This window comes from Culex pipiens, chromosome 1 (genome assembly GCF_016801865.2).
Source record: "Culex pipiens pallens isolate TS chromosome 1, TS_CPP_V2, whole genome shotgun sequence".
Taxonomy (NCBI): Eukaryota; Metazoa; Arthropoda; class Insecta; order Diptera; family Culicidae; genus Culex; species Culex pipiens.
In genome coordinates, this window is record NC_068937.1 from 37,654,102 (window position 1) to 37,669,774 (window position 15,673).

Below are 15,673 nucleotides of genomic sequence, written 5' to 3' on the forward strand. Positions count from 1 at the left end.
GATGGCGACTTTCGTTAAGCAGTTAACCTCTCATTTTGCGTGTGGATATGTGTGCCACCAAAATGATGAGAAATTGTCTCGCAAAATTATGATCAAAGGTGCATTAAATTTGATCTTTTTGGCCAGTAAGTGGCATAAATTTGCGTGCTTACTCGAGGCGGTGCTGTTGCTGGTAAGTTTATAGCCTAAATACTATTTTTGGAGCTTTAATCGAGCATCAAACTCTTCATATGACGAAGATATGTGTTTGATTAGAAAGGGTATATTTCCCCTAAGTGCCACAATCTAGCTCATCTCCCAAGAGATCCTGAATAGCTTACAGAATAAATAGCTCATCTCTCTTACTCCGAATAAACAAGCTGTATTTATGCATTCGCGTAAGTTTATTCAGTTCGCACACATATGCACATAAAACACACACACGCAGCCACTTGGCAACTTGTAGAGTGGGGTGTGGAAAGCAAATTTCTGTCCATGCTCTGGGATTTCCCAGAAGTGCAGCGCCTTTTGCTTTGTGCGGTACACTGGAATCGGTACACGGAAAAAAAATCTTTTGTTTTTTTTTTGTTTTTCTTAATTTCTTAAAAAAAAACTCTGATTTGAAATTTAACAATCGTTTCAATCATCGGAAACTCACCACAGCAATTTTAAATCCACCACATCTCATTCAAGGCTGTATATCATAGGTACTCGCGATCTTGCTTTGCATTAGTGTGAGTGCATGGCTCCGTGCCACTAAAACCAAAACAATAACAAACGAACAATGGACCGTGCCAGGAAAACCAAAACATAAACAATGTCAGTGTCAGTGGAGTGAGAGAGTCAGAGATAACGATTTTGACAACCGCACTACTACACACTCAATCGCGAGTACCTTAGGTAGAAAGCCATGCATCTCATTTACATAAGATTGACAGCTAATTAAAACTGGTACTAACTCACACAACCATACGTTTCATGTGTTGCGTGAATTCACAACTAGATGGCTCTTATCAGTAGTGGTAGATTGATTTGAATAACATTGTTCAACGATTTACGTCTGTTTGTCTGTACTTTTACACAGTTTGTGTGGTTTTCTTTAGTTTCTAGAATTGTGTTTAACTCGTAAAACTCCAAATTTTTAAATATAATTTGAAGTTATTTTTTAGTAAAACTTCCAGTTAAGAAAATACGATCATCCAGTGCCATTTTCGAGTTAAATTAGTTACCGCACCTCATCGCAGCCGTCAAGTTTAATCGTCTTCGTCGACTGCGAGAATATGGGAGTGGTGGCTAGAAATCAATTTAATTACTTTCAACGGCAGCTGAGTAGAGGATACACTCACCAATTCATGTATTGCACACACTTGCGTTCACAGAGTTATGTATTTGAGTTTCATCGGAATATCGATTGGAATATCAAAAAGGGGTCTTTCAACTCTCAACGCTGCAAAAGCTCGTGTGTATCATATTTCAGTGGTGCTTTCACGTGGAAAAGGGGGTGGCACTAAACTGTAAGGAAGGATATATGGCTTTGGAAGTTTGCACGATTGATGTAGGAGGGAAAGCTCGTGGAAGATCAAAGTGAATGTTATCAGCATCAATTTAAAAATTTCTCAAAATATTTATGGCAGGTTGTCCAAAATCTTTGAGTAGATTATAATAAAAAAGAAGGAAAAATTTAGGAAAAATATTTATGAAACAAAATAATCAAATTATGGAGTTACTTTCAAAGGATTTTGCAGGGATTTCAAAAACCGACACAAAGCGTTGCCGAAAGCAAATTTCCAATCGATTTGCAATATCGTCCTGTAGCTTTGAACCGTTTCGTCCTTCAAATGTAATCATGAAAGTGGAAGCAGCCCCACCCCATTCTCCAACCGTTTTGATCCTTTCAATTTCAATATGTTAAGGAAAACGCACGTGTGTCCGTGTGTCAGTAATTTTATTTGCGGTTGCCTTCTTCTCAGTCACGGTCCTTTTGTTTCGCAGAACCGCCGCGGTGACGCTTGAATGGTGTTTTAATTTGTGGGAAAGCGACGTTAACTCGTTTTCAAATTTATGAGCTGAGAAAATAATAGGTAATTTAGGATTTCTATAAGCTACTTCGAATTTCATTTTGTAACGTGCTCTACGTTATTTGACATTCTTCTGAAATTCCGATCACCTTACCCATGACTGCATTCAAATGCTTGCTGTCACAACGCCGCACCGAACGTGCAAGAAAGAGAGCGAATAAAGAAAGAAAGAGAAAGAGCAAATGGCTCGAGTTTGTCTGAGTGTTGAGCACGACTTCTTTCGTTTCAACTTCGTTTGCGTTCACCACTTTTAAGGGTTAAATGATATTTATCAAGTTTTTATTAAATTTATGTTTGGTCGTTTGTAAAAACAAGATGTCAGACAGAAATGAAGTACACATCAGGAACGACTCAAATTAATTGAATGGTATCATGAGCACACTTCAAAGCACCGAAAGTACAATATGATTCGTTAATGTAGGATATCTCATTGAAACGTCTTTGACGCAGCTGGTTATTTTCTCCTCAAAATCGCACGAGGACTACAAAAAGGGCTTCTAAAGGTAAACAAATCTCCGTCGACGGATATCTCTTTTCCGCTACATCGTTTCCAAAAAATAAAACATCCATTGTTGTTTGGAGTTGCCAAGATTTGCGAAGGACTCAATTCTGGTGAAAAACGAAAAAAGTGTATTCGAAAACGGTTTCCCAAATTATATCCAGAAGCATGGTAGTGCCTTTCCTGGTAATCCACTTTTCAATGCTAATACGATTTTGGAACCATGCCTTTTCCTTCAGAGGAACGTTCTTTCGATTAGTACAGATTTGATTTCTCATTCCTGAGTTTGTTTACATTAGCTGCTTGGATCTTCCCGACAAAAAGTGAACAAAATAACGTTTAAATTAAATTTACCAACGACAAAACTGCACAAAGTCAATCGATGCGATGTCGTCTTCCCGTCTCATGGAATGGCTGATGATGTTTACACCCGATTCGAATGTATCCAACGACCACGTGGCAGGATAATTTCGATATATTGCTTCAGTGGGTTGGAAATGTGCTGTGCTTCGAGCAAATTTCCGTGGAAATCGTTACCCGGAGGCGGCCAGGACTTAACCAGACGGAAAATAATCCGCAAACATTTTAACCGTAAAGTGGGTCGCTTTTCCTGGCTAGAGAGTAATTTTGAAATTTGTTTTCGAACCAAATAAGCGAAAAGAGAGTTTTTGTTATGAAAAATAACTAAACAATAATACTGGGAGCCAACTGGGAGCACTTCTTACAAATTTTGCGAACATAAAAAAAAACATTTACATTTCCGACTAATATAGCGGAATTTATATCAATCTTGCTCGTTATATTTCGTCAACATTGTTGTTTGTTGTTGTTAAACATGTTTCATGAAAATAGTGAAAACATTCCGGCCACCTTCAGTGGCAAAATATAAAACAAAAATCCAATTGACCCTTCCAACCAATTTCAAATTTGTTGTGAAAGCTCGTTCATGGCCTGGACCATGATCTTGAAAAAAAAATAGATAAAATTGTATACTTGTAGTTTTGACAAAACTTAGTTTTTAGTTTTTAGTTTTTAGTTTTTAGTTTTTAGTTTTTAGTTTTTAGTTTTTAGTTTTTAGTTTTTAGTTTTTAGTTTTTAGTTTTTAGTTTTTAGTTTTTAGTTTTTAGTTTTTAGTTTTTAGTTTTTAGTTTTTAGTTTTTTTTTTTTATTTTTTAGTTTTTAGTTTTTTAGTTTTTAGTTTTTAGTTTTTAGTTTTTAGTTTTTAGTTTTTAGTTTTTAGTTTTTAGTTTTTAGTTTTTAGTTTTTAGTTTTTAGTTTTTAGTTTTTAGTTTTTAGTTTTTAGTTTTTAGTTTTTAGTTTTTAGTTTTTAGTTTTTAGTTTTTAGTTTTTAGTTTTTAGTTTTTAGTTTTTAGTTTTTAGTTTTTAGTTTTTAGTTTTTAGTTTTTAGTTTTTAGTTTTTAGTTTTTAGTTTTTAGTTTTTAGTTTTTAGTTTTTAGTTTTTAGTTTTTAGTTTTTAGTTTTTAGTTTTTATTTTTTAGTTTTTAGTTTTTAGTTTTTAGTTTTTAGTTTTTAGTTTTTAGTTTTTAGTTTTTAGTTTTTAGTTTTTAGTTTTTAGTTTTTAGTTTTTAGTTTTTAGTTTTTAGTTTTTAGTTTTTAGTTTTTAGTTTTTAGTTTTTAGTTTTTAGTTTTTAGTTTTTAGTTTTTAGTTTTTAGTTTTTAGTTTTTAGTTTTTAGTTTTTAAGTTTAGGGAAGTGTAAGTAATATGCACTCATAGTTTTCAGCTGACTTAATTTAAATAACTTTCAGATGCAATATTTCATCAGTGTGAGTGCTTTTGCATCTCTCTGTACCACACTCGAGCTCGATATTTATTTAAACTGTGAAATGGAGAAATCGCTTTCAGGGCAGAACACTGAATCGATCATCGTTGATTAAATTTCAATCGTTATTACCAGGTTGGAAGCGGGTGAGTATGAGGTGATTGATAGCCTTTTGAGGCAATAAATATTTGTTGAAATTTATGGTTTATTTAAAAAACTGTTTTTAAAGTCAAATAGGTTAATACGTTTTATTTTTAACTTATTTAGACAAATTTTTCGCAAATCACAATTCCAGCAAGTATTAAATTTGTCATATAAAGAGTATAACTTCTTAGGAAACGTAACCCGAACATTCCTCCATGTGTGTAAGGAATAAATTACAATCCCTTTTCCCATGAGAAGCTTACTCCTTCCCACATTGTGGCACATATTCGAAACATACACTGAACAAAAAATGATTTATTGAAGTAACATCAAACAAAACGGTTAGTTTGGCAAAATTTCTATTAAAACATTGTATTTGTTATCTTTTTTATTAATATCACTTATTTTGTTTACTGTGCTCACCGCCATTTAGATCCCCAAACAAATGACAATTCCCTCCAACCCACAAAAACAGTGGGTACCGTAAGCTCCTTGGACTCGCACGCAACACAGCCTGCTCGGATCGAAGACGGCACACATCGCTCCCGGGGGAAATTCTTGGAAGACCGCCTTCCACGATGGACCTGGCGCGTGGCATTCCGGTCGTAAATAACCCATTTAAGGAGAACCAACGCTCACTCTGGTTAGAAGTGGGGCCAATTGTTGGACTTTGGATGCTCCGGGGGAATTTTTGTCATTATTTGGAGGATTCTTCAAGAATGCCCCACTATTTCAACTAACCTTTAACTTCTGGAACATGGCCTCGGCGTCCTTGTCCCCGGCGTTCTTATCCGGGTGGTACTGCAGCGCCAGCACCTTGTACTCGGCCTGGATTTGCTCGACCTGTGTTGAATGATAGATGAGCGAGAGAGAGAGAAGAAAAAAACAGAAATTAATTAGTTGCAGAACGTTGCAATGACCTCGTTAAACAATTCTGCCTGGTTAAACAAACACAACGCCAGGGAAAAATGCATATACTAGGTCCTTAACCCTTAACACACCTCAATCCCACGACAATCAAGGGTTAGCTGGATTAGTACACAGGGGAACTGGACGAACCACGTTGTGATGGATCGTGTTTGCACCAGGATGACCTGTGAAGTACCATGTTTAGTGGCTAGTTTTATTTATTTTCTCTTTGCAAGTACCCACTAGGCAACAAGCTTCTCTGTCAGCTCATTCATATTGCAATGTTGCCACGGAATCGGGTGACCCGACTTATAAATTTTGGTTTTCAACCTTCTTAGATTGTGAGATATGGCTTTTCTTTGTATTTTCTTGCATTTTTTCTTATAGGATTATTTAAATTTGCCTTTCTTACAAACAAAATTTGCTTTTGGAAAAATGCCATCGGGAATTTCAAGCAAATGTTCTCAAAACGACTACATTCCTTCAAATTTGAAGAAAAAAGTAATCATTTACATTAACAACACATGTCGATAGTTTTCAGACAGTTTTATAAAGTTTTTACCTTAATTTAAGTCAACAAATTAATAAAAAGCATCAGAAATGATTCAATTTTAATTCAGATATCAAAAGCTTTACAATCAGGGTTGTTAAAATATCAAAATATCAGCTCTCAGCAACTACAATTATCCCGCCTGAATAATCATGCCTCAAATACTCCCGAGTTTTCTATCTTATTCCCGCTTCCACGATCATCCTACCGCAACAGCGTGTAACCACAAAAGCCGCCACAAAACCAATTTCGCAAACGCAGTTTAACGGGACGTCACGCGTGGTCGGCTCCTAATCACCATCTCGCGTTCTCTCATTGCAGTTTTCGGAGAGATTGAGAGACTCAGCGGTGAGAGCGCATAGTCGAGGAAAAGGGGAGGAGTGATAGAGAGAGAATGATATCGCTGGGAATCACGAGACACAAGAAGAGATCTCACACGTTATATTGATGTTCGCTATACTCTCGGATATTTTTGGTGCAGAGATAATCAATTGATAGATTTTCTATCACTCATTTGTATTTTTATATAAAAAATTGGTTAAATGTTGTTTTCAACAAATTATAATATTTTTATTTAAAAATTCTAAGCAATTGTTTTTAAAATCGTTGTCTGACTGAAATGGTTAAACAACAAGTATACAAGTTGCATTTATTGAACAAGCTTTCCTTTTTTTCCCAAGCAGGTCTCCGTTTAACCCAGGAAGGTACTGTGTCATATCCCTCGCCTAGACCAGACCAAAATCCATGATAAAGCTGTCAGACCAAATCTGTCAGACCAAGACAGTCAGACCAAAGAGCAAAAAGTATACAATCTTGATCTTCGACGTAGGTGCACACAAATTAAGAAAAGAAAATTTGAAAAAGAATTTTATTTTTCCAATTCAATGACTAATTTTGGAACGCAAAATTGAATGTACGCCAGAAAATGATTAAACAGTGAGGCATCCTGTGCACCGATAATTAAAATAGCAGATAAAAGCCTTATTCTTCCACTTTAATTTTTGATCCCGTTTTCGGTTTACACCTGAACAATTTTGAAATTATTTATGTGGATTTGTCATTCCTCTCGTTCCATCATTCCCTTGGTTTAACCCTCTACAACCCTAACCTGCCGGCAGGGATGGAATAATCGCGAAAAAAATAATTTCGCTTGCGAACTTTCTTCACCCGCGAAAGAGAGAGAAGGCAAATCACGCAAAAGAAAATCGCTCCGGAAATTCTCCAAGAAAACCAATCTGATGATGATTTTTTGTGAATTTCCTTGTCAGCACCACTCGAAATATGTATTTCTTTTTGTTTACACACATTGCCCATCTACAAAATGTGACAGGTCATTTTTCGACGTGTGACGTTACACTTGCAAGTGTAGTAGTGAAATAGATGTTCCGCCGAATGATCAAGATGATGATTTTTTTAGATTCTTTTTACCGATCTTTCGTACACGAGAGAGAAGAGCCATGCTCCCTTTGGAGTTTTTCTCTTGATGCACATCCAAAGATTTGCTTTTGATGATGATTATTCCATCGCTGCCTGCCGGGCTTTTTATATTTTTTTTTTATTTTTATTTTTATTTTTTTTCGATCAAAAAATTTGCCAAAAAATCATTTTTCAGCCAATTTTTGATCTTTAAAAAGCATTGAAAAGAAGAACTCTTCAAATTTTAGGGTTGGAAGTTTGACTTGTTTTATTTGACTTTGACAATGTTTTAAAAAATTACATTTTTTTTATCTTAAGGGGTCAACTTTGGCTGTATTTATTACTAACATTTCCTATATTTTAGGTAAAAAGGAGTATGCAGAAATTTTTGTAGTGTCCCAGACTATACCTCTACGCATTTTTTTTACAATTTAAATAACAATGGTGCCATTCCATAGCAAAAAAAACTGTGAAAATGAGCAAAAAATTGAAAAAGTGACTGTAAAAACATGAAAAAATAGATAGGCGAAATGTAATGATAGGAGGTGGTAGAATAGGCCAAATACTACCAAAAACAAACATAAACTAAACAAGATAAATGAAATTAAAAAAAAAAACATAAAACAAGAGAAGTAAAGTTTTTCGTAGAAAAAAAGTTCCTCATAAAGACCTCCTGAAAACGGGACAAATAAAATTTTTAGAAAAAAATGGGCAGTAGAGGGTTAAATTATGCAACGATGTTGTTTAAAATATGAAAAATTAGCATTGCTTCGGTTATTTATGTATGGCAGTGATGAATTATGGAGAAAATGAATTTGGTATTTAATATACGTGATATCAATCACTCAAATTTGACCAGTATGGGGTCGCTGAATTCAAATTCGATGTTAAGAATCAAACAATTTTTTTCTAGGATTCTATTTTCCAAAGTTCTTTTAAATACTTTGGAAAATCGAAAATTGGGATTGTCGAGAATTTTGATAATCGAATTGGGACTGTCTTATGAAAAAAGAATCGAATTCCTTGAATTAATCATACACGTTTTCAAAAAAAAAAAAAAAAAACATATTTTTTTATATTCGAATGGAAAAGTTCAGGAGATTTAACTTTTCTACATAATGGCATAACTCTAAAATCTGTCTACTTTTTATTTCTAGTCTAAAAAATAAATATAAATCTTTCGATCAAGCTTTTATTTTGAAACAAACTCTTAGTCACTCTAACTCTGTGACTTCAAATTCTCCAGGTAGCAAAAAGAAAAAAAATGAGAAAAAGCCTATCGTACCGAAAGCACTCTTTTCATTCATGCACAAAACACAGCCTCGCAATAAACCCCCACACCCCTGCACATTGTACAGCACCTGCTCATCCAGAGTCATTTGGTGATCTTCTTTATACACACGGAAACCAGACTCCAACAGCTCGTTGATGAAAAACACCACCAGGTCTGCGCATGAGGCATAGATATTTCACATAATCCATCAGAACCCGCCATTTGCCACAGTATCATCGCCGTCATTTCGTGTGTTGTTGGAGAGGGGGAAAGGGAGGGTGGCAAATGGGGTGCATATTCATTTCACCCGGAGAGTTGCAACTTTTGCCGACATTTTCCTACACCAGCTTCTCATTCCCGCTCCGAAATACGGCATTCACACGGCAGATGGCAACAATTTTGTATTCCAATGGAGATTTTACCCGGGAAAAGTGCCCACGCTGCTCGGAGTGAATTTGTGCCTGGTTGTGGTTTGCTTGAATGTTTGAATATGAAAGTCTAGATTTTCACAACTTTTGGGTTGATGAGCAGCAATCAGGGAGCATGTACATGAAAATCATTGAGAAATGTCAACTCAACTCTTGCAAAATCACGTAACAAATTTTTGTATTTTTTCTGAAATACTGAAAAAAAATTGAAAGAGTCAAAACTGAAAATTTTCTACGAAAAAAATGTCTGTTCAACCCTGGTTGCGCTGACAGCTCGTTAAAAGTTTCAGCAAACAGTTGCAGTCTCTCTGGTGGTAGTGGTGGTTGTGTTTTCAATTAACTTTTGCAACCTGAAAACATGTTCCTGGTGGCTGCTGCATTCTGGTGAAGCATTCTGTTGAAGTTCTGTGCAGCTTTCTGGCCAATGGCAGTGATGCCAACTCGTAGCTCACTTCAACGCTGTCGTGCTATCTTGTCGTACGTCGCTTTTTGACGTTCCGAGAAAAACGCGTTTTAATGTTTGACCTTGAATAAACAAAAACGAGAGCACGCAATGTAAACAATAACAAACACGTTTTGTTTGGTTGACCATTCTGTGCACTGTCCTGAAGTTTGGTTGAATTTAGTTGCTGGAGTCCCGAGTTATAATTACAAATGTTTACGGTAGTCGAGCTCGTACTTGTGTCAAACGCGTTCTGACATGAAATCCCTTTACCCTTTGTCGCACTTACAGCAATTTTCCGGGTGTGTCAAGATAGTACGACAAAATTAAAACTTCTTTCATCTTAAAAGTGACAAAAATGCACGGAGTTTTTCCAGTTTTTATGGAATATCTCAGGATTGAAACTGAATTTTGGGGATCTGTGAAGGTCAAAAGGTGAGGCATTGTGAGCTGCACAAAAAGGCGTTCTTAACTCAATTTGGCCCAAAATGCACGTACGATACTTGACATTTGCTCGAGTTGGTGGTCTGCTGGCGAATAAACCAGCTGATATTGAAAAGTAAAAACCTGATATAGGAAACTTTTGATCAAATTAATTAAATTTTCAACAAATAACAAGTTTTAAATAAAAAAAAACTTTTGGTATTTTATCTTATACACAGATCTAAATTTTTTAAAAGTCTTTTCTATCCTTCCTTCTCTTTTTTCTTCAATCATCGTTGTTTGAAAAAGATTGAAAATATATTGCACACTTTGCTCCAAATTCTCCCCCTGTGCAAATCATAACTGCACACACAATATTTGCACACTGAAAATCATTCCCCCCGTCCCCCCGCTCGCCTAGAGTGGTGCGACCACTTTAGAACAGTTTCAAACTAGGGTGTGTGTCTTAGATAGTTTTTTTCTGCTGTAGTTTGAGGTGTGCATTTTGTTGGAGAGCTTTTTACTACTTGCACGATTGTTGCAAAATCTCTGAAATCCGCAATATTTGTTGTACATAATATTTAAAATGATAACTTTTTTTATTTGGGTTTTTTAACAATATAATGCGATCATTTTATTTGTTAAAACTATTATTTAAACTGGCGTTCTTTTATTTTTATTTTGTTTATTTTATTCATTTTACACTGACTAATTTTAGTGACTTTTCTGGGGTTTCCACACAACATTTAAATAGGAATTTTCTTATAAGGAGAACCCCGTACTTATCTGTAATTTAATATCCATCCCAATTTTTTTAAATCATGAGTAAAAACACCTTTGTAATTATGAAAAAATTAAAGGCAACAATCAGAAAATCAAAAACACTTCTAGAGTTTTTTTTGAAATGGTCCTATAAGCATATCTATTCCAATAGATCCCCAAGTGCTTATAGGACCTTTAAAAAAATAAAAGCTCCAGACTTGAAAATATTTGAAAAAATACAAATAAAGGGAAAAATTTACAATCGGAATTATTTCTTCCTGTTTACTCGCATTCACACAAATCATTGAAAGTAAAAAAAATATTTCAAGGTCAAAAAAAATCATAAAAAAAACAAAATGCAATGTATTCAACATAGTCTGCAATAGATTTATCATTTGCTCTTAATAAAAAAATATTTAAGTAATTTTTTGCTCTTTGATTTTTAGTTTTTTTTAAGATAAAAGTTCTAAAAAGAACTATATTCAATAAGAAAACAATTTTCCGAGCAGAACTTTTCGAAAAATTATAATTAGAAATATTTTATAAATATAACAAATATTACGCCCTTTAAATACCGAAATTTTTGAAAATACAGTCGACTCTCTGGTTGTCAATATCCAAGGGACCGTCGAGGAAGAGAATCATCAGTTTACAGAACGATGCAAAATGAAGACTCGATTAAAAATATTTTTTTCTTGATACCCAGCTATGGGAGAGAATCATGGCAACGTCCAGCAAACAAAACCAAACTAATGTCAAACACCCTCAAAGCATCATTTCGCAAAGAAAAATGTCTATGCAAGCCATGAGAAAGTGAAGTTATTGATAACCGGAAGAGATTTTTAAAGCAAACAGAATCCAAGGGACCGTCAAGGAAGAGATCCTTCAAGCAAGAGAAAATATCGAGGAATGAAGACAATTGAAGTATGCAGATTGAAGGGACTGAAGAATTCATCGATAGATGGAGCAATATTGATATCGAGAAGATCGACAGCCAGAGAGTCGACTGTACTATAATTTTGAAATGTTGGTCTTCATTTATCTCGAGAATATCAGCAAATTGCTCAAATGTATCATTTTTTAACATTGAAAATTGGGCCATTTTTTCGGTGTACCTTTTTTCTGAATAGTCCTAATCAATAACAGCAACTTTGCTGAAAACATCTAATCGATCAGAAAATTCCTCAAAAAATTACAGATTTTCGAATATTTTCATACCATTTTTGTATGGCCAGTAGGGTGTCAATAAAAAAAAATCGTCATCAGGGATACCCTCTGGCTTGATTCTCTCTGAATCGATTAAGGTTTAGGGGTCACTTTTGTTCGTTAAAGTTGATGAAAAAAATATATTTTCATACAAAAACGTCTTCTTTAAATCGCTATTAACTTGTCAGGGTTAACTCGGATCGTTTTGCGGTCTTCGAAAAACTTGTCATTAAATTCCAGATAAGAATCTCACACTTGACAATGATTTTCTGCTTAGCAAAAATAATACAATATATTGCTGAATATTGTAAAAAAAAAAAGGTTTTCAAGACATGAACTTGTTTGATTGAGAAAAATCTTTCTTCAGATACTTGGATTGTCATATTTGGCTTCCCAATACCTGTATAGAGTTTTTCATTAACTAATTTAAAAAAATGGATCTGAAAACACAATTGAAGCTTGTAATTTAGAAAACTTTTGTAAAAGTCAACTTTTTTAAACAATTATTTCTAGAGTTTTTCAAAAGGTCCTATAAGCTAATGCATTTCACATGTTTAAAAAAAACTCTTGATTTGAATTTTTAGAAACTCTTTAAAAAATTACAATAATTTGATAGAGTTAAAGATATCGTTTTAAGATTTTTTTTATTTAACAGAACGGACATATCATTCAAACCTTACTCATTTCCCATACAAGATGACAATTGCGCCAAGAGAGCGCCAAGAGAGCACCGTCGATCCGTTTTCCTAGATTTCCCTCCGTTTTTAGAACAAGACAAGCCAACGTTGACATTCGGAAGTTCTGCCGCAGCCTTTTTCTTGCTGGTTTGTCGGCATCTATAACTGGCAACTGTGGTTTTGTTTTTTTTTTTTTGCTGTTGCTCACAAAACCTGGCAGGGGCCGTATTTGTTTAACAGTTGACACAACTGGCAGAGGATTCTGAATTGAGTACAGCTGGGGAGTTTGTGTAGTTTTAATTAACCCAATTGAGCTATCCCTGGAAGTGACGGTGGTGTCACAACAGTTTGGTGAAATTGGTTTGAAAAGCGCAACACAGTAAATCACAAAACAAATTCCAAGACATTCGAGGATTGCTCCTTTAAAAATTTGTTTACAATTCTTTCAATGGATTTTTCCAAGCATTAAATTACATTCCAGCGAGAAAAATCTTCTCTTCTCGAGAATTTCCCATCATTTGCCAGCGTGCTCGACCGCAAATTGCATCGACATCTTCGTGGAATTTGCAGTTGTTGAACATGCTCGGTTGGTTCGATTTCTCATTGGTGGTGCGAGTACCGACGAGTATCCCATTTCTCGGAAAGGGGATTATTGGCTTCAGCACACCTACCTGCGTGGGGGAAAGTACTACGGCGAAATCTCGTTATTGGCGGATCTCTTTACTGTTTGATCCTATTACCTTTGGTATTACATTTACAAGGTGTCATGTAGAGCAAGACGTATGCTTCGGTTAGTTGGTGAGCAGGGATAAAGGTTAAGTGCAGGTCGTTACTTACAATTTTCTTGCAGTTTAGTTTCTTCAATCCTGATTTACAAAATTTCAACAAAAAACAACTTTTCTGCGGTTAAACTTTCGTTTCGTTACATCTACCGTTGCAATATGGTGCGCCAAAAAGTGCACCCGAGACTTCGGGTTCCTCCAATTTCATCCTCATTTTAATCAACTTTTAAGCTCGGAAACACACATTCAGCAAATATGATGAAAACGCAAGTTTGGCCCGGGCAACAAAAAAAACTAAAATGCATCGTATACGTGCATCGTACAGTTTGTGCTGCTCACTCACACAATATGCACAACAAGCCAAAACAACAACATTTTGGGTGAACTTGTTTTTGTTCGTTCGTTCCGGTTTGTCAGGGAAAACTCACCTATCCGATCCCCGTGTGGTTGGTGAAAACTTTTTTCCTGCAGGGGAAGTTTTTCACAAAGGGGAAGGGTAAGTGGGTTTGTTTTGGAACTACTTGCAGAGTTTTGGAGATTTTTTAGCTCTTCAAGTTGTTGATATAATTATTTATTCTAACTGAAGGATATCCAACAATTCAAGAAATTTATACCGCAGATTGGGGAGAGATAAAAGATTTTCTTTTGCATAGTGAAAAATAATGATTGAATACAAACGAAAAGCTATGAAATCATAAAGGACTAAGTAGAAAAATGTTCAAAGAGCCATAAGAAGAAGTCGTTTTTAACAAATTTTGAAAAGTTTGTCACACTGCAATTGCGAAAAATTAAAAAAACGAAATCTATATAGGGGAGTGTGGGGTAATTTGGACACCCTAAGGAAATTGCTCTGCCACGGGCTGTATGGATATTTTAAAAGAATGTGGATGACACCAGAGGATAATAGAGACCATATTTGATAGAAAAATGTCATTCATTTCGATAAATTTTGATGAAAAACCCATTTTTATCGCAAAAATTAAAAGGTGTCCAAATTACCCCCACATTTTTGTGTGGGGGTAATATGAACACCCCTATGGGGTAATTTGGACATGCCTTGTGGGGTAATATGGACATACATTGTGGGGTAATATGGACATACCTTGTGGGGTAATATGGACACCTTTTGTGGGGTAATTTGGACACATGTTGAAGAATAAGTTTAACATTTGATTTTTTGAGCATGTTTGAAGGATAACCTGGTTTTATAATTGCTTTATATTTTGAAGTGTTGTTTTGCTCACAATATTTCATAAAAGGTTTAAATAATGATTTTGTGATACAACTATATTTCAATAGGAAGATAACAAATTGTTCAGTGTAGTATACATAATTTAATCATTCTTTCTGAAATGATTTAAACATTGATTCTGGATTAGGCACAAGTATAGTTTTTAGTCATTAAGGTATCGTTTAGATTTATATAAATCAATCTTTATATAGAACTAATTAACCTGAAACTATCCTTTTTTTTTTTAATTTTACATTCTGTGGCCCTTCAAATTTAAATAATATTATAAACCCGCATAGAAATTAGAAATGTCAAAGAAATTAATTAAAAGCAATCAACATTAGAGTCTAGTTGAACGCCAAATGTACAGTAATCAGATTTTCATCAATTCGAATATTGGAATAAATTTATCTAAATTAAAAAAAGGGGTTTTGTGAAAGTTCTCATTGTCCACATTCCTTTTTGAGTGTTTTGACATTTTAAATCCCTCTAAATTTAACAAAATCCCTTTAAAAACTCAACCAACCATGAAAGTTACTTTTTTTTACCTGACAGGTAGACTTTCAGGTATGTCCAAATTACCCCACAAGCCATGTCCAAATTACCCCCATAGCATGTTCTATCATAAATTGCAATTTTTGATGAAAAAAATGGATAAAATGCACAATTTTTATACGTACATATCTCAGGCATCGTCCAAGCAACCCCCTTAAACAAAAATTGACTTCTTTTTTGCCATATAACCCCTGCAAAACCTTATTTCCCAACCCTCAAATATTAGAACTTAAGGCGGGGCCAACCGGCCTTTGGAATCTTTTACATATTATACCAAAACTACTTAACCTATTCCAACTTTTTTGGTTTGTCCATACTCCTAGGCCATTACTAGTACTAGCCTTATCACTTAAATTGCCGTTTTCACTTTATATCCGAAGAAAACGTGATTTTTAAAGGGGTGTCCAAATTACCCCCACTGTCCATATTACCCCAAACTCCCCTACTCTGAAAATGCGAATATTATCTTCATGCAAATTAGTTCAAATGGGAAACGAACTAAATACATTTTTCAATTTTTTTGTTTCAACCCCCCCTC

General features: G+C 34.9%; 1 protein-coding gene across 1 annotated transcript in view; it reads right to left on the reverse strand.

Annotated features, from left to right (window-relative positions):
* LOC120414147 (J domain-containing protein) overlaps positions 1 to 15,673 on the reverse strand; it is a 109,162-nt gene that overhangs the window by 43,225 nt on the left and 50,264 nt on the right. The window contains exon 2 of the mRNA XM_039575185.2: positions 5,223 to 5,324. Coding sequence (XP_039431119.1) covers positions 5,223 to 5,324 — 102 coding nt within the window. The remainder of the gene's footprint in view (positions 1 to 5,222; positions 5,325 to 15,673) is intronic.